Source organism: Caretta caretta, chromosome 1 (assembly GCF_965140235.1).
Source record: "Caretta caretta isolate rCarCar2 chromosome 1, rCarCar1.hap1, whole genome shotgun sequence".
In the NCBI taxonomy this organism is placed as follows: domain Eukaryota; kingdom Metazoa; phylum Chordata; order Testudines; family Cheloniidae; genus Caretta; species Caretta caretta.
The window spans coordinates 330,669,060-330,695,510 of record NC_134206.1 but is presented as its reverse complement, the minus strand read 5'-3'; the positions used below and the strand labels follow the sequence as shown (position 1 = coordinate 330,695,510).

The window sequence follows — 26,451 nt, the reverse complement described above, 5'->3', positions numbered from 1 at the left end:
ATTTTAGTATAGACTGTACCTTCTTCTTTTACCCCCTGTGCTAGGTGGTGGTTTAGGAGTTCGTGTTGAAACAATCTGGCAATGCACAGTTCCAAGTAGCAACATTAGCCATATTGGCCCAATTACTTCAGTCAAAGGTATGTTATGTGGGCTTGCTGCTGTATAGAATAATACTATTGCGGTAACTGCAAAAAGGGGAAAAAAATATTCAATTCAAAGTCTGAATTGTCTTGAAATACTTTACTGGTCAACAAACATGGATATTTCACAAAATTAAAAAACTGTTCATATCTGTAGAGATCTTTTTACACATCCTAACTGCTCTTCACCTAACTCACTCAAGCTAAATATATCCTCGGATACAACTTGCATTGCTAAATGACAGGTTGCAGATTCTACTCTAATCTTAGAAGAAGAACCACACCCATTCTGATATCTTAATTATATGGTGCAAATATAGATGACATTTCTGACCCAGACACATGGAAACAATTTTCAGGTCTGGTGATCTCAGAGGTTAATTGGAAGAAATCTTTAAATAGGATTACTATAAGAATTAAAAATTATTTACAACTATAGGACAGTATCACTTATTCATACTGTCACATCTATTACAAATTTATTTTCTTCTGTATGTAGACCACAGCATGTTTACACATTTTGGAATTGTAATAAAATGGATCAATGTATTTGATTTTATGGGACATTTTTGATTATATCTCACAAACACCACATGAGCCCTCTGAACTAGAATGTCAGCTTGTTACATGGAAAATGTCTTGGTGCAACTATTTCTTACAGTTGGTCAGAACAAACCTATATAAACTGAATATTCATGGCTGAAGAAATGTGTCACCTGTGAAAACATTTAAACTAGAAAGTGTTCATGCTTCCAAGAAAATTCTTGAGGTGCATGAGCTCATGGAATCCAACACTCAGAATAAAGCTCATATATAATTTATTAAAACTGGCCTCTGTGCTGAAAGTTATGAACAAACTCATTTCTTTAGAAACAGCAAATATCGACTGAATAGGAGATGACAGGATCAAACCTGATCATACAGCCACAGTGAACATTTTTTTCATTTTACATTTCCTAGTTGCTCGTCTTCTAGAGTTAAGTAAAACATATTGTACATCTACAGAGAAAGATTTCTCTAATTCTGTCAGAGTCCTATCACCCACATTGTCAGATGCAATGAAAGCAGATCTGGACAGTACACTTTCCCTTGCTGCCATGACAAAAGATATGGTGACACAAGTAAGTGTCTGTAATTCCCTTTGGAAAGAAGGCACAAGTCCATGTACCACTGCTATCTTGGCCATGCTTGGGCAATAAGTATCATCCTGGCTGATCATCTTCACAATCTTCCATATTTAGGTGAGCAGATATCCCGTTTTTATAGGCACAGTCCCATTTTTGGGGACTTTTTCATATACAAGGTCCTATTACCACCCACTCCCTGTCCCAATTTTTCACAGTTGCTATCTGGTCACCCCATCCACATGAGAGGTAATGGTCAGAAAGCATACATCAGCTCTGTACCCCAATGTAGGAGGAATGTATCTGTTAGAGAGTGAGCATCTGCTGCTGCTCTTGAACAAAAAGAAGGGTACTTAGTGTTAAATCTTCTGTAAACAGATCTTTATCTGAAGTACCCCAAAGTAGCTATGAAGCCCCGAAGTACCATTTGTGCATCTGGGAAAAGTCTCTGTGTAGTTGGTCCACTGACTCATTGAGAGACCCTGCCCCCTCTAATATACTGTTATACTGTCTGTGGCTGCTTGAACCACTGATCTTTGCACTGGAGTACTGAATGATCTGACCAGAGAAAGGAATGATCTGAGTGCCAACAAATTGCTCTTAACTCCAGAACACGGATATGAAGGCAAGACTCCCGGTGATTCCAGAGACCTCTTGTTAAAAATCTCCAATTAGAGGCACAGGGGCACAGATACACCTACAGTGGAGCACACATAGGGACACTACTCAAAGAAGAGCTTTTGGATGCATCTGTTCAGCCCTGGATCCAGGATGGGATGAAGACCTCCATCTTCCTTTGGAATTAGGAAATAGTGGGAGTAGGAACCCCAGTTTTTGAGATTTTCCTGAACCTCCTCTACTGCTCCATCCATTAATAGAGTGTAGGATTTCTATTCTTAACACCAGTTTGAGAGAAGGATCCATGAAAAGAGAGGGAGGAGACGCTGATCTGGAGGGAAGATTTCAAACTGTCCTTTTATAATATCCAAAACCCATTTGTCTACAGTATCTTTTGCCACTTGCTGTAAACATGACAAAGAGTCTCCAATTGTTCAGGGAACTGAATTCAAGGTTGTTTTGTTGCTCTTGAACTTCATGTCACATCTGCACTTTAACTGCAGGTACAGAAGTAATGGAGGACAAATTCCTTTCTCTCATCATGGATTTAAAGGGACATCTTTTATATTGCTACTGAGAAGCCGTGACTGCCATTGTTGCTGCCGGTAGTGTTGTCTGCCTTTGTTGAAATACAAAGATGAAGAATAAGGTGGACAATGTTGCCTTTGCTATTTGCCTTTGCTATTTGAAAGCAGGTATAGGAATTTCCCTCTTAAAAGGTTGCAAGAAACCCTGATGTATAGCTGTTGATCCTATCTCTTTCATTTTCTCTAAGAGTCCATTTGTTTTAGAACTAAAAAGTCCATCCCCTTCAAGTGCAAGGTCTTCAATGTTTGACCTTGTTTCAAAGATTAATTTTAATGTAACATGCATGATACTGTAGTAAATTCTTCTAAATGAAGATGGCCATTACCTTTGAAAACTCATGGTGACCCAAGGAAGCCCCGGACAACTGGAAAAAGGCTAATGTAGTGCCCATCTTTAAAAAAGGGAAGAAGGAGGATCCTGGGAACTACAGGCCAGTCAGCCTCACCTCAGTCCCTGGAAAAATCATGGAGCAGGTCCTCAAGGAATCAATTCTGAAGCACTTAGAGGAGAGGAAAGTGATCAGGAACAGTCAGCATGGATTCACCAAGGACAAGTCATGCCTGACTAATCTAATTGCCTCCTATGACGAGATAACTGGCTCTGTGGATGAGGGGAAAACGGTGGACGCGTTGTTCCTTGACCTTAGCAAAGCTTTTGACACAGTCTCCCACAGTATTCGTGCCACCAAGTTAAAGAAGTATGGGCTGGATGAATGGACTATAAGGTGGATAGAAAGTTGGCTAGATTGTCGGGCTCAACAGGTAGTGATCAATGGCTCCATGTCTAGTTGGCAGCCGGTATCAAGTGGAGTGCCCCAAGGGTCGGTCCTGGGGCCGGTTTTGTTCAATATCTTCATAAATGATCTGGAGGATGGTGTGGATTGCACCCTCAGCAAGTTTGCAGATGACACTAAACTGGGAGGAGAGATAGATATGCTGGAGGGTAGGGATAGGATACAGAGAGCCCTAGACAAATTAGAGGATTGGGCCAAAAGAAATCTCATGAGGTTGAACAAGGACAAGTGCAGAGTCCTGCATTTAGGACGGAAGCACCCCATGCACCGCTACAGACTAGGGACCGAATGGCTCGGCAGCAGTTCTGCAGAAAAGGACCTAAGGGTTACAGTGGACGAGAAGTTGGATATGAGTCAACAGTGTGCCCTTGTTGCCAAGAAGGCCAATGGCATTTTGGGATGTATACGTAGGGGCATTGCCAGCAGATCAAGGGACGTGATCGTTCCCCTCTATTCGACATTAGTGAGGCCTCATCTGGAGTACTGTGTCCAGTTTTGGGCCCCACACTACAAGAAGGATGTGGAAAAATTGGAAAGAGTCCAGCGGAGGGCAACAAACAGGGGACTGGAACACATGACTTATGAGGAGAGGCTGAGGAACTGGGATTGTTTAGTCTGCGGAAGAGAAGAATGAGGGGGGATTTGATAGCTGCTTTCAACTACCTGAAAGGGGGTTCCAAAGAGGATGGATCTCGACTGTTCTCAGTGGTAGCAGATGACAGAACGAGGAGTAATGGTCTCAAGTTGCAGTGGGGGAGGTTTAGGTTGGATATTAGGAAAAACTTTTTCACTAGGAGGATGGTGAAACACTGGAATGCGTTACCTAGGGAGGTGGTGGAATCTCCTTCCTTAGAGGTTTTTAAGGTCAGGCTTGACAAAGCCCTGGCTGGGATGATTTAGTTGGGGATTGGTCCTGCTTTGAGCAGGGGGTTGGACTAGATGACCTCCTGAGGTCCCTTCCAACCCTGATATTCTATGATTCTATGAAGCGTATATACATTTATTCAATATTTTAAAAAAAAGGAAGGTCCATTTGTGGATATTTGTTGGGACACATATTTGCATGGTTTTGCAGCATGTTAACACACTTTTAATCTGATTTTAGGTTAGTGAACATATTACATGAAAAAATACACCCAACTATCCCCAGACTGCATCTATCCAGAGTAAAATCTCTCCAGTGATTTAAAATATACCCAGAATGCACAGCTAATTATAGATCCTAAATGCAACATTAATTATGAATTTTAAATACACTTAGAAACAGGGTATACATAAAGGCAAGCAAAAGGAAATAGTACTAGGAAGTGAAACTAGAAATTTGGGCAGCAGCGAAAAATGGTGGAGAAGAGCTACTGGAAGGGTGCTGACGAAGTTATTTTCCTCAGGGCTCAGAGTTCTAGCATTCCCTGGATGTTCAGAAAACTCTTAATATTCATATTCATCATAGAGAGAATGGAAGCACAGCACAGATTTCACTGTTCAAGTGGAAGGGGAGCTAGAATGGCTTTAAGCCTCCATTATGCCCTCCCAATTCTGGGCTGTTCCATGCCCCCCTGTGTAATTTGAAGCCTCTCCCTGATGCCTACTGGCCACAATGCTGTGTGCTGCCATCAATGCTCTCTTCCCCACATTTTTCAGGACTTACGAGGGGGTCTTTGGAAAGCAGCCTTTAGCTGGGGTAAGCTGTGTAAATTAAAGGTGCATTATTAGGACTGCTCAGCACTTTGAAAATAGTGTATCTTGTCAGTACTGAGTGAACTTGACAAGATACAGTATTTTCAATATTGTTAAAAACAAATGTTTGCCGTTATATTATCTTATTATCCAATTATACCTTGTAGAAGGTAAAGAACAAGCAGCCAGAAAAATATGACGTTTGATGTCACTTGTAACCACCACCTACAGAAGAATGGAAAGAAAACTACTCGAACAATTCCTTTTCGGGTCAGAGAGGTCCAAGGACTTTCAGGTTTTGCTTTAGCAAAGGCAGATCCTAAAATTAAAAGACAACTGAAGTTATTCTTAAATACACTTATCTAATAAAGTTTTGGTTATCATTTTAGTACAATATAATCACAAAGCTGTCTTGTGTATAAATGCATCCATATAGTACATATATATACACACACATGCACCAACCAGGTTGTATAAAGGCAACCTACTTCAGGATTCAAAACTTCAAATCCACCTCCAGTACCTTGTAAAATAAAGCAATCATTAAGGATTTTTGTTGAAAAGTGAAAGTTTATTTTCAACTGCATGATTTTATTTTGCTCTATTAGAATAAAGTTACTCCTATGTGTTATGGATAACTTAGTTTTTCTACCTGAATTACCTAAAACACATTATAAATAGTCAAATGACCAGGAATTTAAGATTTACATAGACTTGGCTAAAGATACATTTTATGGACACAACTGTTAAATACACTAGCAACCAACTGGCAAACACACACTTTTGGAGACTTTGGGTAGTAATGTGGTAGACTGTATGGGCAACATAGGCATGCAATTTTCTCATGTGCTAAAAAACTTTATATTTCCATATAACGTTCCTAGATTCTGTGGATCATCACAGTGTCTCCCACGGTCAGCATTTTGAAAACAAAGAATCTTTCACTAAGATACTGAAAAGCAAATAACGTAATAAAATAATCAGGGCTTGAAAAATCCACTTGCTAGTGGTGAGAGAGAAGTTTTTCCTGATGAATGTGGTTTCTAAGCCATCAATTTCTGCAGAATCACAGCAGTCAAGAAACGCTATGCATTGTGATAGGGTAGAGTATCAAAGATCTCTTTCCTCCTCCCCTTAACTCTTCCCAAGAAGTTCTGTGGGGGTCTCAAAGAAACAGAAACAAAGCACCTTAACAACAAATTGAGAAGGATGAAAGTTCAAGTTTACCAGTTATCTACTAGCTAGGCAGAGGCTGATACTTGAAGCCACTAAGCAGGGTCCAGGGACAACACCCTGGTGGAAATCCCAACACCTTCTCTTTTCCCAGAAAATTGATGCGACAGGGGATGGGTTTCCCACCAGTGTGATGCTCCTGGACCTTGTTGGTGGAAACCCCACCCTTATTTTTCATGTCTACATCTGGCTAATATTTAAAACTGGATAGCAGACGTCTGGTTAGTGTTTCAAGCCTAAACAGATACTTTAATAGACATAATCCTATTAAAAAAGGAATATGCTGGTGAGGAGATAAAAATGTGAGCATACATAGGATCCATATCTTCTATATGGAAAAATCAGGAACAATAAAATATCCTTCCCTGCACCCATAACGATAAATCTGTTTCTACCTTACACCAATGGGAACGGTTTGGAAGTCTCGGCACTAGTTTAAGACCTCAGAAGCAACTATTTGTTACATTATTTTAGCAGGTAGTATGTTCATTGTACTTAGTTCAACCATGGTCATAATTAATTGTACATTTTATGCATTTGTTCGTATACATGCAGAATATTTTTTCCTGAAAAAAAAATAGCATTTTTTAAAAAAATCATCAGAAATAAAGAGTTTTTTTCCAGGATCCACAAAATCTTGCTTAAAAGCACTGTACCTCGATATATAGCTCTACATTTTGGTTAACTAAAACAAAAGGAATTTTCCATCATGATACATGCGCTTTACTGAAGGGCATAATAATAAATGTGTAAGAGGGGGATAATTATACTTCCTTTTTTAAAACACTGAGATCTATTGATGAAAAGCACAACATAAGAACTTAGTAGTATTATTATTGGCAGTTTGCTGCAATGCCTAACCCTGTGAATTAATTCTAGAATTTCTCAGGGTGGCTGACCCCCGTAACTGAAGTAGGTCCATCTTCCCTATGCCAGAACAGGTGCTCCCAGTTGGGCAAATTAAGGGGGCAGGGCTGCACCTGCAGTTACAAAGGTCAGACAGAGAGCCAGTGATGCAGAAATGGCTGAGAGAGAGCTAGGAAGATGCAGGAAGCAGAACTGCCTGGGAAGGGAAGAAGTGAGAACCTAAAATGTAAATGGTCCGCTGCAGAACTGTTTGTGTAAGTTTGGATAATAAACCTGCCTGAGAGATACTGTGGGTGTGGTAATGAGTCCATAGCAAGTTGGGGAGAAGCCGTCCTTCTGATATGTGGAAGAGAAGGCTAGCACTGAAATTGGCCCCGGTACAGGGGAGAGCGAAGAGGATTACTGGTGCCAAGAAAAAAAAAAGGGAAATTGAAGCCCCAGCATTGACTGAGCCCACCTAGTTTGGCTGATTAAGGAAGATGGAGGAGATGATACATCTATTGATGATAGCACAGCAGCAACAGGAACAGCAAAGACCCAAGCTATGCTCCTACAGTTGATAGACAGGCTAGAGAAGCAACAGAGGCACAACTTGCTGCTCAACAGCACTGGCTAGAGGCCCCCCCTCCAGCAACAGGAATGGCTACAGAAGCAGTTGGGTCAAGAGACCCAGGGGAACCTGCTTGGTGATGGAGAGGGAAGCTCAGGTCACCTAGTCCCTTGCCTGGTGAAGCTGGGCCAGACGATAACCCCCAGGCCTTCCTCCATTCCTTGGAGACAGTGGCAAGTGTAATGGGCAGGAAGGAGTCAATTTGGATAGCTTACACAGCACTGTTCCTGATAGGCAAGTATTATACAGACAAAATTGCACAGGATCGTTTCAGGCGACAAGATGTCACGTTTATTATAACACAATTTGACTTATGACCAATAACTAATATCTAATACCTATGTATACACACACACACATCAAATACTCTGCAGCTGCTAGATAGTTACCAGTCCTGAATGTAGCTTGAGTTTGTGGCTTGGGTTCATAGCTTATGGTGGCTAACTGGCCAGGAAAGCCAGGCACAAGGAAGAGCTGGGTCTCTACTGGGCATGCACCAATGCCCTTCCATGTTGGCAGCAGAATGTTACCCTCCAAAGTCTTCCATCTCACCCATCCTTTTTGTAGGCTTTAGTTTGAATCCAGAGTCTATAGGTCTTGCTGTGTCACGCTGCCTCTGGGTTCGGTGTGATTGATCACCCTTCAATTGCAGACATGACTTTCAGCCTAGGACCTGGCTTTGATGTTTCTTCAACTGTACTTTTGTTCTTTTCTTTTTAGGGTGGACTCTTTCTTGCTTTGTCAGGGCTGTTGTCTACATCTTCAGCTGTTGGTATTTACACTTTATTTCATCAGGACAGGCTGGGGCTGGAGGTTGATTCCATCATCCATACATACCTCATTCACACATCTAAACTACACTAATAAGATTACATCGGCTTTTGCAAAAATGAAGGTTTTGCAGCAAGCTTTTACAAAATGGAGTGAGCATTTTAAAATGGAGTTTGGGACAAGTTAAAATGGAGTTTGAGTTACAATATGGACAAGTGTAAGGAATGGCAAACAGTGAACAGAAGTTACAATGTTGAAACGGTGTAAGTTTCAGTGATTTACGCAGCAATTGGATTGAAAGTGAAACTCAATTAGCCAGTTATTGGGGTAACCGGTTTTATGAATGAATGTTGTTTCATTCATAAAACTTTGCTTATGAAGTTATATTAATAAAGTGAACAATTAAAAACAATTTCATTGATCAGTTCTACATAAGGCACAGGCAGTATACCAAGCAGTAAGTGACAAGCAGATAGGCTCCTATCCTGAGGTGAAGGCTGCCATCTTAGATAGACTAGGACTCACTTCAGAAGTGTATAACAACGGTTTTGGGCTGAACCATTTCCATGGGGGCCATGATCACAGGTAGAGGTCAAAGATTACAAGACCTCATGGCTTGGTGACTATGTCCAGAGACCAGTTCAATTGAGAAAATCATGAACCAAATCATCCTGGAACAAATTTTTAAAAGGTCCTACTCAAGTGAGCTGATTTAGACAATGCCAGCATATCTCAGTGTGGGAGGCAGTCAAATGGGCAGAAGCCTTCTCTGTGGCTGAAGGAGATGAGCAGCCTGAATGATATGGCAGAGTAAGAGTGACCCAGCAGGAAGCTCTCAAATAGTCCAAAACAGAGGGCTATTTGAGTAAGAGAAAGACCCAGTGAGGCAGAACTGACTGAGAGAAAGCTAGGAAGCTGCAGGACTGCCAGAGTTTGGGAGAAGAGACAGCAAGAGCCCAATATCTAAAGAGTGAGCTGAAGAATTTTTTGTTCGTTTGTTTTAAGTTTGGACAATAAACCTGCCCAAAAGAGCGTAACCGTTAGTCTGTAACAAGCTGGGGAGAAGTCCTGCCTTGTTTCATAGGTCTACAGATGATAAAGCTTCCCAAGCATAACAGAGTAATACATTTTAGATGTTTCTAAATATAGCCTATACTCCAGACTTCTGAAGCAATGGACATTTACAGATATTATCACCACGAATCCCATGTCGTCTTATAGTTACAGTGCTTTTAAACAGATTTTTGTTCATATAATATTATGTATAAACACATATGACCCTTAGTCCTAGACCAGGACCCTAGTTGCTATATAAACATAGAACGGAAAGGTGAAAATTTAACTGATTCCTGTTCTCAAATATAATTAATTTAATGCAAACGTATTTTAAGACATCTATTGAAAAGCATGAAGAGCTATAAAGTAAAACTAATATAAAACAAAAATAAAAACACGGACACATATATAGGACTATATATAGTCTGTTCCAACCAAAGGATCTGGTACAGGGTAAAACCCACCACCATTCAGGCAAGTCACTAACAAATGAGAGAGATCAATTCCCAGTTAACACAACCCCTAGGGATGAAAAGGAGGTAACAACATGTAAGAGAACAGAAGAGAGGGATGATGGTTCTAAAAGGATAGCCTGCCAAAAATAAATGGGATCTGCACTGCGTCAAAGACGGTCTCAGGAAGACTTGTTTCGAAGAGAGCTCCACAGCCTCAACTGAGACACTCCTGTCCCTGACCCAGTTGGAGAGTGAGCATGCCCTGCCTGATTTTAACTGTGGAGCAGAGGCGTAAGGGTCACAGATGATTACGTCAGTACTTAGGGACTGTGAGGGGCTTTATACAATACTATGACCTTGAATTGTTTTCATTCTGATCATAATCTATGGATATTTCCACAGTGCCTAACACAATGGGGTCCTGGTCCAAGACTAGGGCTCCTAGATGGAACAATAATACAAATAAAATAAATAAACAGCTCTGCAGTGCTAGCCACTCATATATTCCTGGGAAGAACTACTCCTCTGTAGATTTCACTTTCAAATACTTAACAAAATACCAATAAATCTGGTCCTTCAGCTTTATATTGCCAAACAAACATTGCATTTCATGTTTCACTTAAAATAACTACAGGGTATTACAAGCTAACAACAATCCTTAGGTCTCTGAGTTTATTCACCCAAGGATATGGTTATTACTGAGTTAGCAGAAAATACTCATGCTATACTGAAATGGTCTCCACCTTCTCTCCCTTTCTTTGTTCCCAAAACCATTAGTCTTTTTTAAAACTGACTTGTGTTTATTTTTTGTTGCTCCTTTACTTTGTACTCCCATCTTATCCTTTTAAAAAGTGAATGGGAGCAGCCCTCCATCAATTGAGACACTCCATCAATTGAGCTAGTCTGAAATGGGAACACAGGCACTTCTCAGGGGCACAGCTTAGTTTTCAAAACTCCTCAGAGCTCCTGTTGTGTCACATAGGGACCAGCCCCATTTTGCTGCCATCTCCTGATTCTGACTGACCCCTCACAGGATTGCTCAGCATTTAGTATTTAAAAGGGAGTTGAAAGAGAGGAAGATGAAAAGAGGCGCTGGTGTGAAAAGAGGGGAGAAGGGAAGCTAAAAATATAGTAAAAGTTACTTATTGGGGTGGAGTGTAAACCTTCCCAGGGTCAAGGAGCAACAGCGATTCTGAAATCAGAGTGAGGCTGGTAAGTGACAGGGTGATATGCACACGTCTGTATATGCATTTAGATTAGGAGTTCCAAAGGCAGCAGCCAGTCAGGACAAGGACTTGTACTCTGAGGCTAAGAGCTGTTATTAGCCAATAAGTATGATCAGATACACCTGTTTTACAGGCAAGAAATAACTATACAGCATCTCCAAACACCTTCTCAGACTATGCTCAAGCTTACTCCTTGAAGTGCCCTTATCAGGATTTCTTGAACTTTCCTCTGAAGTTTCTTAAAATGGACACTATCAGATAGAAAACAATTAGTAATTGTTTCCTCTTTTCTTAAGCCTACGGCTATAATAAATCTACATGATCAACTACAGCTACAATTTAAGGAAACTAAACTGATTTAATTTTAATTTCGATGTAAATAGGAGACAACTGTTTTCTGGTGATATATGCTATTATGTGCCATCAATGCCCCTCTGCCATGTACATTGGCCAAACCAGACAGTCTCTATGCAAAGGAATAAATGGACACAAATCTGACATCAGGAATCATAACATTCAAAAACTGGTAGGAGAACACTTCAGCCTCTCTGGCCACTCAGTAAAAGACTTAAGGGTGGCAATTCTTCAACAGAAAAGCTTCAAAAACAGACTCCAACAAGAAACTGCTGTGTTTGAATTAATATGCAAACTAGATACCATTAACCTGGGTTTGAATAGAGACTGGGAGTGGCTGGGTCATTACACATATTGAATCTATTTCCCCATGTCAAGTATCCTCACACCTTCTTGTCAACTGTCTAAATGGGCCATCTTGATCATCACTACAAAAGTTTTTTTTCTCCTGCTGATAATAGCTCATCTTAATTAATTAGCCTCTTACAGTTTGTATGGCAACTTCCACCTTCTCTGTATCTATCTATATACATCTTCTTACTATATGTTCCATTCTATGCATCCGATGAAGTGGGCTGTAGCCCATGAAAGCTTATGCTCTAATAAATTTGTTAGTCTCTAAGGTGCCACAAGTACTCCTGTTCTTTTAGCCATAGGGTTTCTTCTCATTTTTATAGTTATACTCCACTCTTCTGCTGCAAGGCTATCAGGATAAAGGCAATTATTTTTATAACTGTCCCCATAAGGTCAAATTACTGACAAATTCAGCATTTACTAGCTCAAGCCCTACCTCTTACAAGATCAACATCTATGAGGTCTGGCTTCACGTGACCTGTTTTCTTTGGCTTGTTCCTCAGACCCTGTAATATGCAAAAAATATTAGAACATAAACACCAAAACAGAAGATATACATTAGCTAAAAATAGGAATGGGGTCAGTAATTGTCTTTCACTTTTTTTGAAAAAATTGAAGAAAATGCCAAATTCACAATTTGAAATCTAAAGTAACAAATACTCCAAAGAACAATGTACCAGGTATTAAATAAAAACAATGTGTTAAAGTAAAGCCACGATGGGGTATAAAAACATTTTACAACTAATCGGATAACGTAATGAAAATTAATCAATTACTGCCCCCTTAGGGTGAGATTTTCAGTAGTGCCTAAAAATTCTTATTGACTACGATAATGCAAAATACTATACACACATTTGCCAGAGTTAGTAATATACTTGGATTGTGGTTTATTATAAAACACTACACCCTTTTTCTCTTTAATTGCAATCTATATATACTATGTAGCTTTTAGTTCTCAAAGGAGTACCAGCTAAAACAACTAATGACAAACAACGTTGTGCTCGGCAATCTGCAGGTCAATGGCAACCTCCTTTTAAGATTGCTAAATCCCAGTGACAGCAAGGGGTAATAAGTTTTCCTGACAGGTAACAAGGATCTGCCATAAAAAGGCAGAGATAGGCAAAGGAAGGTGGTCTTTTTGCTCCACCAGTGGAACACACATACCCATTATTAAGTGACTGTCCCACAAGAGATTGCTCAGTTCAACACTTGCTTTTTCAAGCCTTAGAAAACTATGCATGTATTATGGTTAAGGCTCCGTGTTAGTCACGGAGGTAACGAATTCCGTGACTTTCCATGACCTCTGCAGCAGCCCAGTGCAGCTGGACCGGAACCTGCTCGGGCAGCCCCTGGGCCGGTCGCACTGGCTGCTGCTGGTGCAGTCTTTGGCCCCCCCGCCCCCCAGCAGCGGGAGTTTGGGGGGGGGGGACCTCAGGGCTGGGGATTGGGTTGCAGGGCAGTGCTTACTAGGAGGGAACTCCCCTCCCTCAGCTCCTAGCTCCACATGCTGCCTCCGCCCGCAGGCACTGTCCCCGCAGTTCCCATTGTCGCGGTTCCCAACCAATGGGAGCTGCAGGACTGGGGCTTGGGGTGGAGCAAAGGCAGCACATGTAGCTTGGGGCTGGGTAGGGAGCCTGCCCCAGCCCCACCAATACCCCTCTGCACTTCCCAGGCCACAACTCTCCCCACCAAGTTTTAGTCAGGGGTATATAGTAAAAGTCATGGACAGGTCAGTCTGTGAATTTCTGTCCATGACTTTTACTAAAAAATACCCGTGACTAAAACAGACTTAATTATGGTTCATTTGTTTTCTGAAATTTGAGGTCAATTACATTGGCCATATTACATGGATATGGACTCAATGGAGTACAGTTTTTACAGATTGAGAGTTAATATTTTGTTCTCAAAAGAGAGCAGGTTAGTGATGTGGAATTACCATCAGGGATGGTTGAACCTTATCCTTCTGCAGTTCTTTTTAAACTGATGAATAAACTGCAGTTGCCTTTGTAAAACATTTAAGTTTTTATTTTCAAGAATGTTAATTTCATTCATAAAATTAAGTATACAACCGTACTATTTTACGTAAGACTTAAAAGGTATATCTACACTGCAATAAAAAAAACTGCAGCACTCAGTTTTGGCGCCCAGGTCCATTGACACAGGTTCACAGGACTTGGGCTGAGGGGCAAAAAATTGCAGCACACTCATCTGGGCTTAGGCTGGAGCCCAAGCTCTGAGACCCCTCCTCCCTAATGGGGTCTCAGAGATTAGGCTCCAACCCAAACCTTAACATCTGCATTGCAATTTTTAGCCCTGTGAGCTTCAGTCAACTTGCTCAGGCCAGTTACAGCAGTGCCAAGGGTCTTTTGTTGCAGTGTAGACTTACCCAAAGTCACACTATACTTATGGCAGAAGCAAACAAATGTCAGTGATAATTAGTCATATTACTGTAATGCCAAAACTGGCAAATTCATCTTATGAAAAGTAGATGCAAGAATGCATGCAATTTTCTCCATTTAATTTAAATGGGTAATTTCAGTTTGGCACGCTCAAACAGATGTGATGCTGGTAATGCTGAATAAGACAATGCTGTTTCTACACTTTTGATTTAGCTGATCTAAATCTGTAGCATGCTGGAGACACAAACAGGAGAAATTAATCAGAACAAAGCAACATACCATAGAGCACAACTAAACATGGTTATAGCAAGTTAAATATATTACAAGACCGCACATATGGAAAAACTAGCTGCATGTAAAAATTAAAACACTGTCAGAAAAGTCTTGTAAAGAACATGATGTGTAAAAGTCTTCCTTCAGTCTGCACATCAGTCTCATTTTTGAGATATGTTATGCTGAGCAAGAAAATAAGCCTCCATAATGAGAAATGGGAATCTTAATAGATACAAAATTAGCTGTAGATCACTGTGAAATCTGAAGAAATACAGCTCCAAATGTAAAAGGAAGTTCAACTATCACAAAAAACCCACTATTTTAAACATGTATAATTTTGGGGGTGGGGAAGAGTTTTGTATCATGGTGTGAATCCTTCCAAAACTGATATCTTACAAGGGCGTGGTATGTAACTTTATCAACAGGAAAAACAACGAGGAGTCCTTGTGGCACCTTAGAGACTAACCCAAATCAGTTATGGGTTATGCCCAAATAAATTGGTTAGTCTCTAAGGTGCCACAAGGACTCCTCGTTGTTTTTGCTGATTCAGACTAACATGGTACCACTCTGAAATTTATCAACAGGAAATCCTGTTTAAGCCTCATAGTAGTTTAATGAGCTTAAGGCAGGCTTTATTTAGGCCTTGCAAAATAAGTTAAAATGAATAGTAAAAGGGTTTTTTTTACCAATATAAATAAAAGGAGAACAAGAAAAGAAGTAGGGCTGCTATGGGGTAAAGCAGTGGTTTTAAAGCTTTTTTCATTTGTGAACCCCTAAAATATTTCAAATGGAAGTGCAGACCCTTTTGGAAATCGTAGACCATCTACGGACCCCAAGGGATCCGTGGACCACAAGTTGAAAACCAGTGGGGTAGAGATTAAACAATCTAGGTATGGCTCACAAACTAAATGAATACGTTGCCTCAGTTTTCAATCAGAGTGATAATGCAGACCATGGGGGCAAAGGCAGGATGCTAATGGGAGCGAGTATAATGACAGAGGGATAGAAAGACCTGGATGTATTAGTCAATCACAGGATGACTAAGCCACCAAAATGATGCAGTTGTGGAAAAGAAAAGTGTATTCCTAGCATGTATGAAGCAAGGTATTTCCAGTGGAGATGGGGAAGTATTAATACTCTTGTACAAGGTACTGGTAAGACCTCATTTGATATACTGTATACAATTCTAATCATGCATGTTCAAGAAAGAATTCGTATTGGAGCAAATACGAAGAAGGGCTACTAAAATGAGCAAGGAAATGAAGACCTGGAGAGCCTACTTTACAAGAGGAAACTTAAGGGCTTGGCTTGTTTAGTCTAGCAAAAAGAAGGCTGAGAGGGGATATGATTGCTCTCTATAAATATGTCAGGGGGTAAACATCAGAGAGGTAGAAGAGCTATTTAAGCTTGAGGACAACATTGGCACATGAATAGATGTATATAAACAGGCTATAAATAAAGTTAGGCTGCAATTTAGCAGGTTTCTGACCAGAAGTCCAGTAGGACGGCGTGGGCGTGGGGGGGAGGGGAGAAGAGACACGACAGGGGAGAAACCTAACTACTTTTAAATTGGAGCTTGATATATTTATTTACAGAATTATATGATGGGGTTGTTTGCAACAACAGTGTACTGGACCTGATAGGATTGGAAGGGATCTCCTGGGTTATGTCCCTAGATTATTTTAAGTTTATACTGTGAGGTCTCTTAAAATATAGCACCAACTTCATAATTAAACATTCTAATTGGAATCTTAGATACACTTTATAAAGAGTAAAGCTACATTATATTTTGATTTCTATGGCACAAAATCTGCAACTTTCAACAGCATTTTCATTTTATTACTAATTGTTCACTGCTTATGAGAATATAAGTAGTGAAAACACTTCCTTGTAACATGCTTAGTAAATTAGCTAGAATTCCCTAGATCGGGGTGGGCAAACTTTTTGGCCCGAGGGCCACATTGGGGTTGCGAAACTGTATGGATGGCCAGGTAGGGAAGTCTGTGCCCCCTACGCACCCCCTATCCGCCCCCTCCCACTTCCCACCCCTTGACTGCCCCCCTCAGAACTCCTGACCCATCCAACCCCACCCCCGCTCCTTGTCGTCCCTGCGGGACCCCACCCCCATCCAACCCCCTCCCCCCCCCCCCCGGCTCCCTTTCCCCTGACTGCCCCGATCCCTATCCACCCCCCTCCCGACAGGCCCCCAAGGACTCTCATGCCTAACCAACCCCCCCCCATTCCCATCCCCTGACCACCACCACCAGGACCCCCAACCCATCGAACCCTCTCTGCTCCTTGTCCCCTGACCCCTCCCTCCCAGGACCCCCTGTCCCTAACTGCCCACCAGGACCCCACCCCTTATCCAACCCCCCCCTGCTCCCTGTCCCCTGACTGCCCCGCCCCCTATCCACACCCCTGCCCCCGACGGGACTCCCACACCTCTCCAACTGCCCCTCACTCCCTGTCCCCTTACCATGCCACTCAGAACAGCAGGAGCTCACAGCCCTTCTGCCCGGCTGGAGCCAGGCACGCCATCGCACTGCCCAGCAGGAGGCAGGCCAGAGCTAGGGCAGCTGAGGCTGTGGGGGAAGGGGAGACAGCAGGGGAGGGGCCGGGGACTAGCCTCCCCATCCGGGAGCTCAAGGGCTGGGCAGGACAGTCCCGCAGGCCAGATGTGGTCCATAGTTTGCCCACCTCTGCCCTAGATGGAATAGAGTTTGATAGAACCAGTAGAAAACACTCAAACAATTTAACTATCTCTGCTGTTCAATTATCTTATGTAAAGTGGCTATGAGATCAATACACAGGCTAAGTTATCATACTTAAAGAATCTTATCACATAAAGCAGCCATTAAATTTGTTAAAATGTAAAGTTGCAAGTATTTTCTTCTCTATAAACTGTAAGCTAGTAGTCAATGAATTCAACTAAATCTTTTGAGGTTTATTCGCTATTTTACAATCAGTTAATTCTGTTTTTTTTTTTTTTAAACTCCTATTAGCCCTGCAACGCTTCCACAGGTAGGAGTGAGAAACCTGACTACTTCTTCTTGTGTATTATCACAACTGTTTACTAAAGCCTGGTATACAACCACACAATTAGGTCAACACAAGGCAGTATACGACCACCTAGCTGTGGGATGTGTCTACACTTAAATTTTGCTCCCACTGACTTAAGTCCCTCGCTACGCCAACTTAATTACTCCATCTCCCCAAGCATCGTAGACTGAGGATCAATGTAGTTAAATCAACGCAATGTCAGTGCAGACAGTGCATGACTTATGTTTACTATTACTGGCCTTCAGGAGCTGTCCCACAATGTCTCACACCAACTGCTCTGGTCACAGTTGTGAACTGTTGCCCAGGGGTCAGGTGGACAGGAACCCACCACTCCCCTTTAAAGCACTGAAAATTTTTGAAATGCCTTTTCCTGATTGCCCAGCTTTCTGAGCACATCTAGCAGCTCTCCACTGTTGAGTGTAACTGTCCAGCTGACCATGCTGGCCACACACTGCAGACACGCTCCTGCCTGGAATACACAGGAAGTGTTGGATCTCCTGTGCCTGTGGGGAAAAGAGGCTGTGCAGACACAGCTCCAGTCCAGTCATAGAAATGTGGACATCTATGAACAGATTGTTCAGGGGATGCAGGAGAAGGGCTAAAACAGGAACCAGCAGCAATGCCACATGAAAGCCAAGGAGCTGCGGTAGGCATACCAGAAGGCCAGGGAGCCCAACAATCGATCCAGTGTGGAGCTGCATACCTTCCTTTTACAAAGATCTGCATGGCATCCTCAGCAACTTCAGAGGAGCCCAAGTGACAGACCCCTACCATGAACAACAAGGAGGAGGAGATGGACAAGGAAGAGTTAGAGTAGTATAGAAGACAAGCAACTGGGGGATCCAGCTGCTCAGCAAGCCAGCCAGCCATGTTTTTGACTTCACCACAGTCCAGCATGGGCACGCCTGACGCAGGGGAAGGAATCTCTGGTAACCCACAAAGTAGCAGGACACTTTTTTTTTTTTAAAGGCAAATCAAAAGAACAAAGAAACAAACCTGTGCTAGAAGAGGTACTGAAACAATCAAGAGAGGTAGAGTTGCTATCCGCTTTTCATTCTCCTCTGGAGTTAGGCAGAGTGAGCCATGCACAGCTGCTTGTTTATGTGCACCAGGATGTCCTGTGAATCCTCCCCGGGGATCTTGATGAAATTTTCATGGAGGTACTCTGCAATCCATTGCCAAAGGTTTCTGGGGATGGCTGCCTTATTTCTTCCACTGCGATAGGACACCTTCTGCATGCTACCCAGCATTGACATCAGCAAGCATCACTGCAGTACACAGGCTAGCAGCGTACGGGCCCAGGTGGCAACAGGACGCCAGCTGTAGCTGTGCAGTCTCTGCCTGTTACTCTCAGGAATGCGATATCAGCTAAATCAGCACCACCCATGGAAAACGGTGCCAGTATTCAGTTCCATTGCCCTACACAAATATACTCATGCCTGTGTGCTATTCCCCACTCATTTCTCCCCCCACTCCCTCCCTGAGGGCCATAGGCTCCATGGCTGGTGCTGTGCTGTATCAATGCCAAGGAGAAGGGAGAATATATTGCTTACAATGTTTGGGGATCAAGGGAAGTGAGTTCAGTATCCTAAGTTTTTATTTCAATGGTGAATACACTGACAATGGTACCTCTGTCTGTTGTATCTGCAGTTACTGCCATTGTGGCCTTCAGGGTCTCCTCCTCCACATTCACAGAATGCTTGATCCAGATAAGAAGAAAGAGGAGGACTAAGGAAAACATGTTCCAGGAGATCCTGCAAGCCAGTGCTGCATTAGAGAATGAGCACAGGGTCTAGGATCACCCTTGCAGACAGCATGAAGGATCATTAAGAATTGACTGGAGAGGAAAAAGGGGCAAAAAAAGGAAAAGGACATGCAGCAGGAAATGCTTATGCTTCTCAGACAGCAATCAAAGATGTTGTGGACTCCGGTTGGCTTGCAGGTTCAACAATCTTGTACTCAACACTCACTGCAGTCCATAAAGAACTCAATATCGGGATCTCTCTCTCCCCCCTACCCCCCCAACATTCCACATGGCATGACTGGTCACTGCACTCTCTCTACCACTCCACAGGACATTAAAGACAATCATAGCTGCACATACACTGATCTGTGAAAGCCACAGTTGGTGTATTTGTACTTAAAATGCAGTGTTCTTTCCCCTTCATAAGTTTTGTTCCCTTAATTTATTAAGTTTTAAAGATGTTTTTTTTAAATTGCCTGGTTCATGTTACTGAATAAAATTATATTTTTTTAATCAAGTTTCATCTTTATTAGTTCAAAAAATATGCTGTCTGGTGCCAAGCAGGTCTGACATGTACCGATTTATTATTACTTCATTTTGTCACAGAATCTATAATATTCACAGACAATATTAATAGGTGCATTGATGTTATATTCCTACAGACACAGCAATCTCTACAAGATTCATACTGGGCTACAAAAGAGCAAGGCCAGATAGAGCACACTACAGCAACACACTATTCTGGCTCACTATTAAAATGGTCTTTCAAAGCCTCCCTGAGACTTACAGCTCCACACTGAGTTCTTCTAATAGCCCTTGTATCTAGCTGCTCAGATTCAGCAGAGAGCTGTTCCACCACCACCCTCTACCCCAGCAGAAACTTTTCCCTCCTCACTTCACAGAAATTATGCACGAAACAGCAGACTGCTATAACCAATGGGAAATTTTTCACACAGAGGTCCAATTTTGTGAGTAAACAATACCAGGTGTTCCTTCAAATGACCAAAAGCATATTCAACTATCATTCTGTACTTGCTGAGCGGGTTGCTGAAGTGTTCCTTGGTGTTGCCAAGATGGCAGGTGTACAGCTTCATGAGCCATGGGAGCAAGGGGTAGGCTGGGTCTCCCATGATCCCTATTGGCATTTCAACATTCCCAATGGTAATTCTCTGGTTGAGAAAGAAAGTCCCTGCTTGCAGCTTTCTGAACAGTCCTGTAATCCAAAAGATGCACACATCATGCACTTTCCCTAACAAGCCCACACTGACGTTGGTAAAGTGCCCCCGGTATCCATTAGAGCCTGTCATTACTATAGGAAAAATAGTCCTTTCTGTTGATGTAGTCTGTGACAAGGTGGTCTGATGCTAAAATAGGGATATGCATGACATCTATTGCCTGACCACAGTTTGGGAAGCCCACTGCTGCAAAACCATCCATTATGTTCTGCATGTTGCCTTGACTCGCAGTCCTGCATAGCAGGAGGCGATTAATAGCCTTGCACACTTGCACGGTAACAGTCCCTCCGGTAGATTTCCTGGCTCCAAATTGCTTCTGGTCAATCAGGAATCAATCTGGCATTGCAAGTTTCCACAGTACAAATCACCACTTGCTTCTGAACTGTCAGTGCAGCTCTCATTTTGGTGTCCCTGCATTGGACAGCTGAGATGAGTTTGGCACACAGGTCCAGAAACGTGGCTTTATGCATCCAAAAGTCCTGCAGTCACTGCTCATCATCCCAAAGCTGCTTGACAGTGTGATCCCACCAGCTAGTGCTTGTTTCTCAAGCCCAGAATCGGCATTCCACCATCTCCAGCTGCTCTGTAAACACCACCATCAATAACCTTGAATTGTTCTTATGTCCCAAAACAATCTAGCCTCCAAAGAATTGTCATGTTCCCCACGACTCCTCTTGCAGCTCTGCAATACAGATGCCCCCCGGCTTACGCAATTGTTCCATTCCAGAAAGCCTTGTGTAACTCGAATTTTGCCTAAGTCGGAAACGTATATCCATACGTTACGCAAAAATTTCCGCAACTCGAAAATCCTATTTCTGGCTTATGGAACTTTTTCCGTAAGTGCGAATTTGTGTAAGTTGGGTCATGCGTAACCCAGCGAGCGTCTGTACTGCAGAATCAGGCACCCCATGCTGGCAATGCTCATGACAAGCTGCAGAACTGTGCAAGCTCCATGCTTCTGTCAGAGGGTGGACAGCAAGGAGGGACATGCACAGGTTTGTGGGGATTTTGAAAAGATGCACAAAATATTATGGAACGCAGATTAAATTATGGGATGGAGAACACTGCATTATGGGAAGTTGACCCCATGCTTCCAGTCACCCCTGCACAATTCATTTCAGCCTCATGAGGCACTGCAAAAGCTTCCCAAAACACTCTGCACTGGATGGTGCAGAGTTGCATAAGAGACTTATCAATGGTGCACTGGAATGTGCATCGATACAAGCACTCCTGTGAGATGCATACCACCAACACAAGAAGCATAGCACGCATAAGCACAAGCAATGAAATAATTTTGTAGTGTAGACATGCCCCAAGTTCCAAGCAGCTTTCACAGGTAAAGGGGATGCACAGGTGTCATTTAAGGGGAGTTGGGCTGCAGACATTTTATTCAACATGATGAAAGACGACAACATAAGAACCCAGAATGACTTAAAAATAGAGTTTGCATGGTTAGCGCTTATTTCTTTTTAAAAAAAATCATTTTATGTGTAAATAGAGCAAATTTGACATGTGAACCATTCAGACACAACATATATGGAACCTAAACATGTCATTTTTAATGGAGTCACTTTCTAGAACGGAACCACACTTTAAGTTATACTAACATGAAATGTTACATTTTCAGGTTTAAAATAAATGAATTTTTATACCCTGCCATCTTGATCATGCCATATAAATCAGACTATTAGGTTTGCCTCCTTAATGGATATATAGGCAGACAAAGCACAAAGAAGAAATTCTGCTACCCATTTTCTTCCCTCTACCTTTGCTCTGCTATTCTCTAGGTGAAACCTTCCAATGATTTAGAGAAATGTTAGCCTGTCCTACCTACCACTAAGGACAAAGACATCCATTTCCCTCCAAAGCTTTCCCTCAGATAAGTGTTTGCATGCCATTTCAACCAAGACATAATGATCAAACTAATAAAAAATGGACACCAGTTTTTGACTCTGTGGTCTTGTTTCCCATCACAGATGGTGAATTTCTCTACAGCTATTTCCCCCCCACTCCCCCCCAAAAAAGTGTGTTTGGAGAGGGAGGGGAGACAAGATCTGGATACCACAAAGATCAGATAGATGAGATACCGTCCAGAAGACAAGGAAAATACTATGCTACAAAGGGAGAGTCAGGGGATTAGACAAAGCATTACTGAATAATTTTCGCAGAAATGGCTAACCAGTTATTCAATATTTTTATCCTCATTCAATATGGAGCCCTGGCCTTATTTATCACATACCATTCAAACTCTGTATAAAATAAAAAAAATATTCATTTCCTCCTCAGCATTTCTAGAGTGCTTTTGGGTCAGCACAGGTGTCCTGTGTGTCCCTCGTGCCCGACTCCAGCTGAAGACAGAAAGGGTACAGTTGCTCCAACCCCCTCTGTTCCTTCAAACTGGAATCCTGTCAATGTCAACAGTGTTCTTTCTTCATAGTCTTGGAGAACATAAAAATTGTTTATTCCTATCAATATAGAAAGAGTAGCCTGTGCACATCTAGAATGAGAAGTCTGTCTTCATCTTAATGGTTTTGAGGCATTTGAAAAAAATATTGGTAGATGAATCATTTGATTCAGGAGCAAATTCAATACCACTGTAAACCAGGAATTTGATGTGAGATCTTGAAGAAACTATTAATAAAGTTTACATATGAAGGTCCCATCAACAGATCCTGTAACTCTCCCACTCTTCAAGTAGATGTTATTACCACAAAGGACAGTCTTTGCAGCCAAATAAGAAAAAAAGCAGGCGGCTAGTGGTTCAAACAATGGCCCCATGAACATTGTCAACACCAAGTCCCAGGGTCTGATGGATTAATAAATAGGAGGATAACCTCCCACTACTCCCTTCATGAACCTACCAACCAAGTGAGACAAGGAATCATGAATGGGAGGGTGGATTGTTGAAGATGGCTGCCAAATGAACTTTTAGTGAGCTCACTCAGAGGCCCAATTCCTTCAAATGAAGGAGGTATTCCAAGATATGATTAATTTGCATTTCAAACGGGGACAAATGGTGCCTAGGAGACCAAACAGAAAATCTCTTCCTTTTCACAAGGTAAATTGTCCTGGTGGAACCCTTTCTGCTTTCAGCTCTCTCTGCTGGGTCCCCAATCTTGGACAATTGTGGGTACAGATATGTAGATATCTATATCTATATCTACACCCATAATCATCCATGACTGGGGAGGATGATTTAGGGTAACGAACCCTCTGCTGCTGTTCGCCTCTGGCACTGGGTGCCGGCAACGTACCTTTTTGTAACTGTTGCTATTCATATCTTGAAAAACTGGTAGGTAACTGTTTTTTCTTCTTCGAGTGCTTGTTCATGTCAATTCCATTCTAGGTGACTCACAAGCAGTATCCTTGAAGGTGAGCTTGGAGTTCACAGCATTGCGGCTTATAACTCTGCTCTAGCCAGCATTATCCCAGAGGAGAACGTGTGGACGGACGACCAGGTGGCCACCCTACAGATGTCTTGGATAGGCACTTGGGCTAGGAAACCCTACCGAGGAGGCTTGCATCCTGGTTGAATGGGCAGTTACAATCACCGGATGTGGCACCTCTGCCTGATCATGGCAGCAGTGAATGCAGGCAGTGATCCAAAAAGCAATTCCAACCTGTTGGCCACTGTGACAAACAACTGCGCTGATTTGTGGAATGGCTTGGTCCTTTCAATGTAGAAGGCTAGCACCACCCTCCTGGCATCTAGGGAATTCCATCTACACTCCTCCTCCAACTTATGTGGCTTTGGGGAAAAAAAAAAAAAAAAAAGACAGGCAAGTAAATGTCCTGGCCTGTATGAAACTGTGAGACCACCTTGGGCAGGAAAGGTGGGTGTGGCCACAGGTGGACCCTGTCTTTGTAGAAGACTGTGAAGGGAGGTTCCAAGGTAAGCGCCCTAATCTTAGAGACCCGGTGGACGGATGTTATCACAACTAGGAATGTGACCTTCCAGGACAGGAGAGGAGAAAGCCAGTGACTCAAAAGGGAGATCCCATGAGCCATGACAGCACAAGATTCAGGGTCCCTTATGTGCAGGCAGAGGCATTCGAGGCCCTTGAGGAACCTGGCAGTCATATCCTAGGCAAAAACTGATCTACCCTCGATCAGTGGATGGAAAGCCGAAATAGCGGCCAAATGGACCGTGACAGATTAAAGGGACAGGCCTTGGAGCTTGAGATGCAGAAGGTAGCCCAGGATCAACTGAAGCGAGGCCCGCTCAGACCAAATACCTTTATCCGAGGTCCAACAAGCGAACAGCTTCAATTTGGCCAGGTAGGTCGTTCTGGTGGAGAGCTTTCTGCTGCCGAACAGGACCTGCTGAACAGTGGCAAGCACTCCTGCTCCTCCGCATTTAACCATGCGGCAGCCAAGCCGTCAGGTGCAACGTTACCAAGGTCTGATGCAGAAGACTTCCGTGGTTCTGGGACAGCAGGTCTAGCCTCAGTGGCAGCTGTAACAGAGCAGCCACCGAGAGGTCCAGCAGCAGGCTGAACCAGTGCTGGAGCGGCCAAGCTGGCGCTGAGGATCACCTTCACTCTGTCTTGCTTGATTTTCATGAGAACTCTGTGAATCAGCGGCACTGGAGGGAAGGCATAACAGAACCCCCGACCACGGGAGCACAAAAGCATCCAACAGGGAGCCTCAATCCCCCCAAATCGAGCAGCAAACGTGGCGTTTGGAACTGACCACTTTCCGGAGGCGGGAACCACTCGTGGCGAGACAAGAAGGTCCTGCTGAGGCGATCTGCCAAAGTGTTCCTGACCCCGAGGAGGTATGCGGCTACAAGATGGATACCGTGTTGTACACAGTAGTTCCATAGCCTGAGGGCTTCCTGGCAAAGGACAGATTATCTGGCTCCGCCCTGCTTGTTGATATAGAACATAGCCGCTGTATTGTCCATCAGGACATGGACCACCCTGCTTTTTAATGAGGCAGGAAGGCTTGGCAGGCCAGGTGAACCACTCTGAGCTCCCTAACGTTGATGTGTAGTGAGTGATCATAACTCAAACAACAACCTGGCGTGCCAAGATCGCCAAGGCGGGCTCCTTACCCCAGATCTGAGGCATCATAGATGAGGGTCACCGGCAGGGATGGAGCCGCAAAGGGACCTGCCTCCAACAGAGATGCAGGACTCTGCCACCAGGTGAATGACGACAGTATGTGGTCTGGGACCCTGACCACGTGGCCCATGCTATGTCTGTTGGGGACGTAGACCGATGCCAGCCACACCTGTAGAGGCCTGAGGCGGAGCCACATGTGCCAGACCACTTAAGTGCAGGCTGCCATGTGACCCAACAAGTGCAGGCATGTGTGAGCAGTGGTAATAGGGTGACTTACATGCACAAGATGAGGTCCGCCATGGCTTGGAACTGAGCCTCAAGGACCGCAGCAATGAACTCTATGCGTTGTACCAGGATTAAGGTTGACTTTTTCTCGTTTATTAACAGCCCCAGGTTGCGACAAGAGGAACAAGCCAGATCAAGATACTGTCGCACCTGATCCCGGGACTGACCCTTTATTAGCCAGTCATCAAGGTACGGGTAAATCTGACCACCCTGGCATCTCAGGTAAGCAGCCACTGGGGTTATGCACTTCGAGAACACTCTTGGGGCTGACAGGAGACCGAAAGGCAATGCCGTGATTGGAAATGGCGCTGGCCCAGCATAAAACGAAGGAAGTGCCTGTGCCTTGGGAAAATGGAAACACGTGTCCTTCAGGTCGAGGGCAGCATACCAGTCTCCCAGATCTAGGGAGGGGATGATGGAGGCCAGGGAGACCATGCACAACTTCAACTTTTTGTGAGACTTGTTGAGATGGCGCAGGTCCAAAATGGGTCTGAAGTCCCCTTTTGCTTTCGGGATTAGGAAA

The 26,451-nt window shown here is 43.1% G+C and overlaps 1 protein-coding gene across 8 annotated transcripts in view; it reads right to left on the bottom strand.

Moving 5' to 3' along the window:
* PHTF2 (putative homeodomain transcription factor 2) overlaps window positions 1-26,451 on the bottom strand; it is a 183,572-nt gene that overhangs the window by 77,406 nt on the left and 79,715 nt on the right. For all 8 annotated transcript variants that reach the window (XR_007354677.2, XM_048836464.2, XM_048836468.2 and 5 more), the window contains 3 exons: window positions 12,303-12,372; window positions 5,101-5,259; window positions 20-185 (listed from right to left, as the gene is read on the bottom strand). Coding sequence is in view for 7 of the 8 variants with exons in the window: in XM_048836464.2 (XP_048692421.1) it covers window positions 20-185; window positions 5,101-5,259; window positions 12,303-12,372 (395 nt within the window). In the remaining variant the exon portion in view is untranslated. The remainder of the gene's footprint in view (window positions 1-19; window positions 186-5,100; window positions 5,260-12,302; window positions 12,373-26,451) is intronic.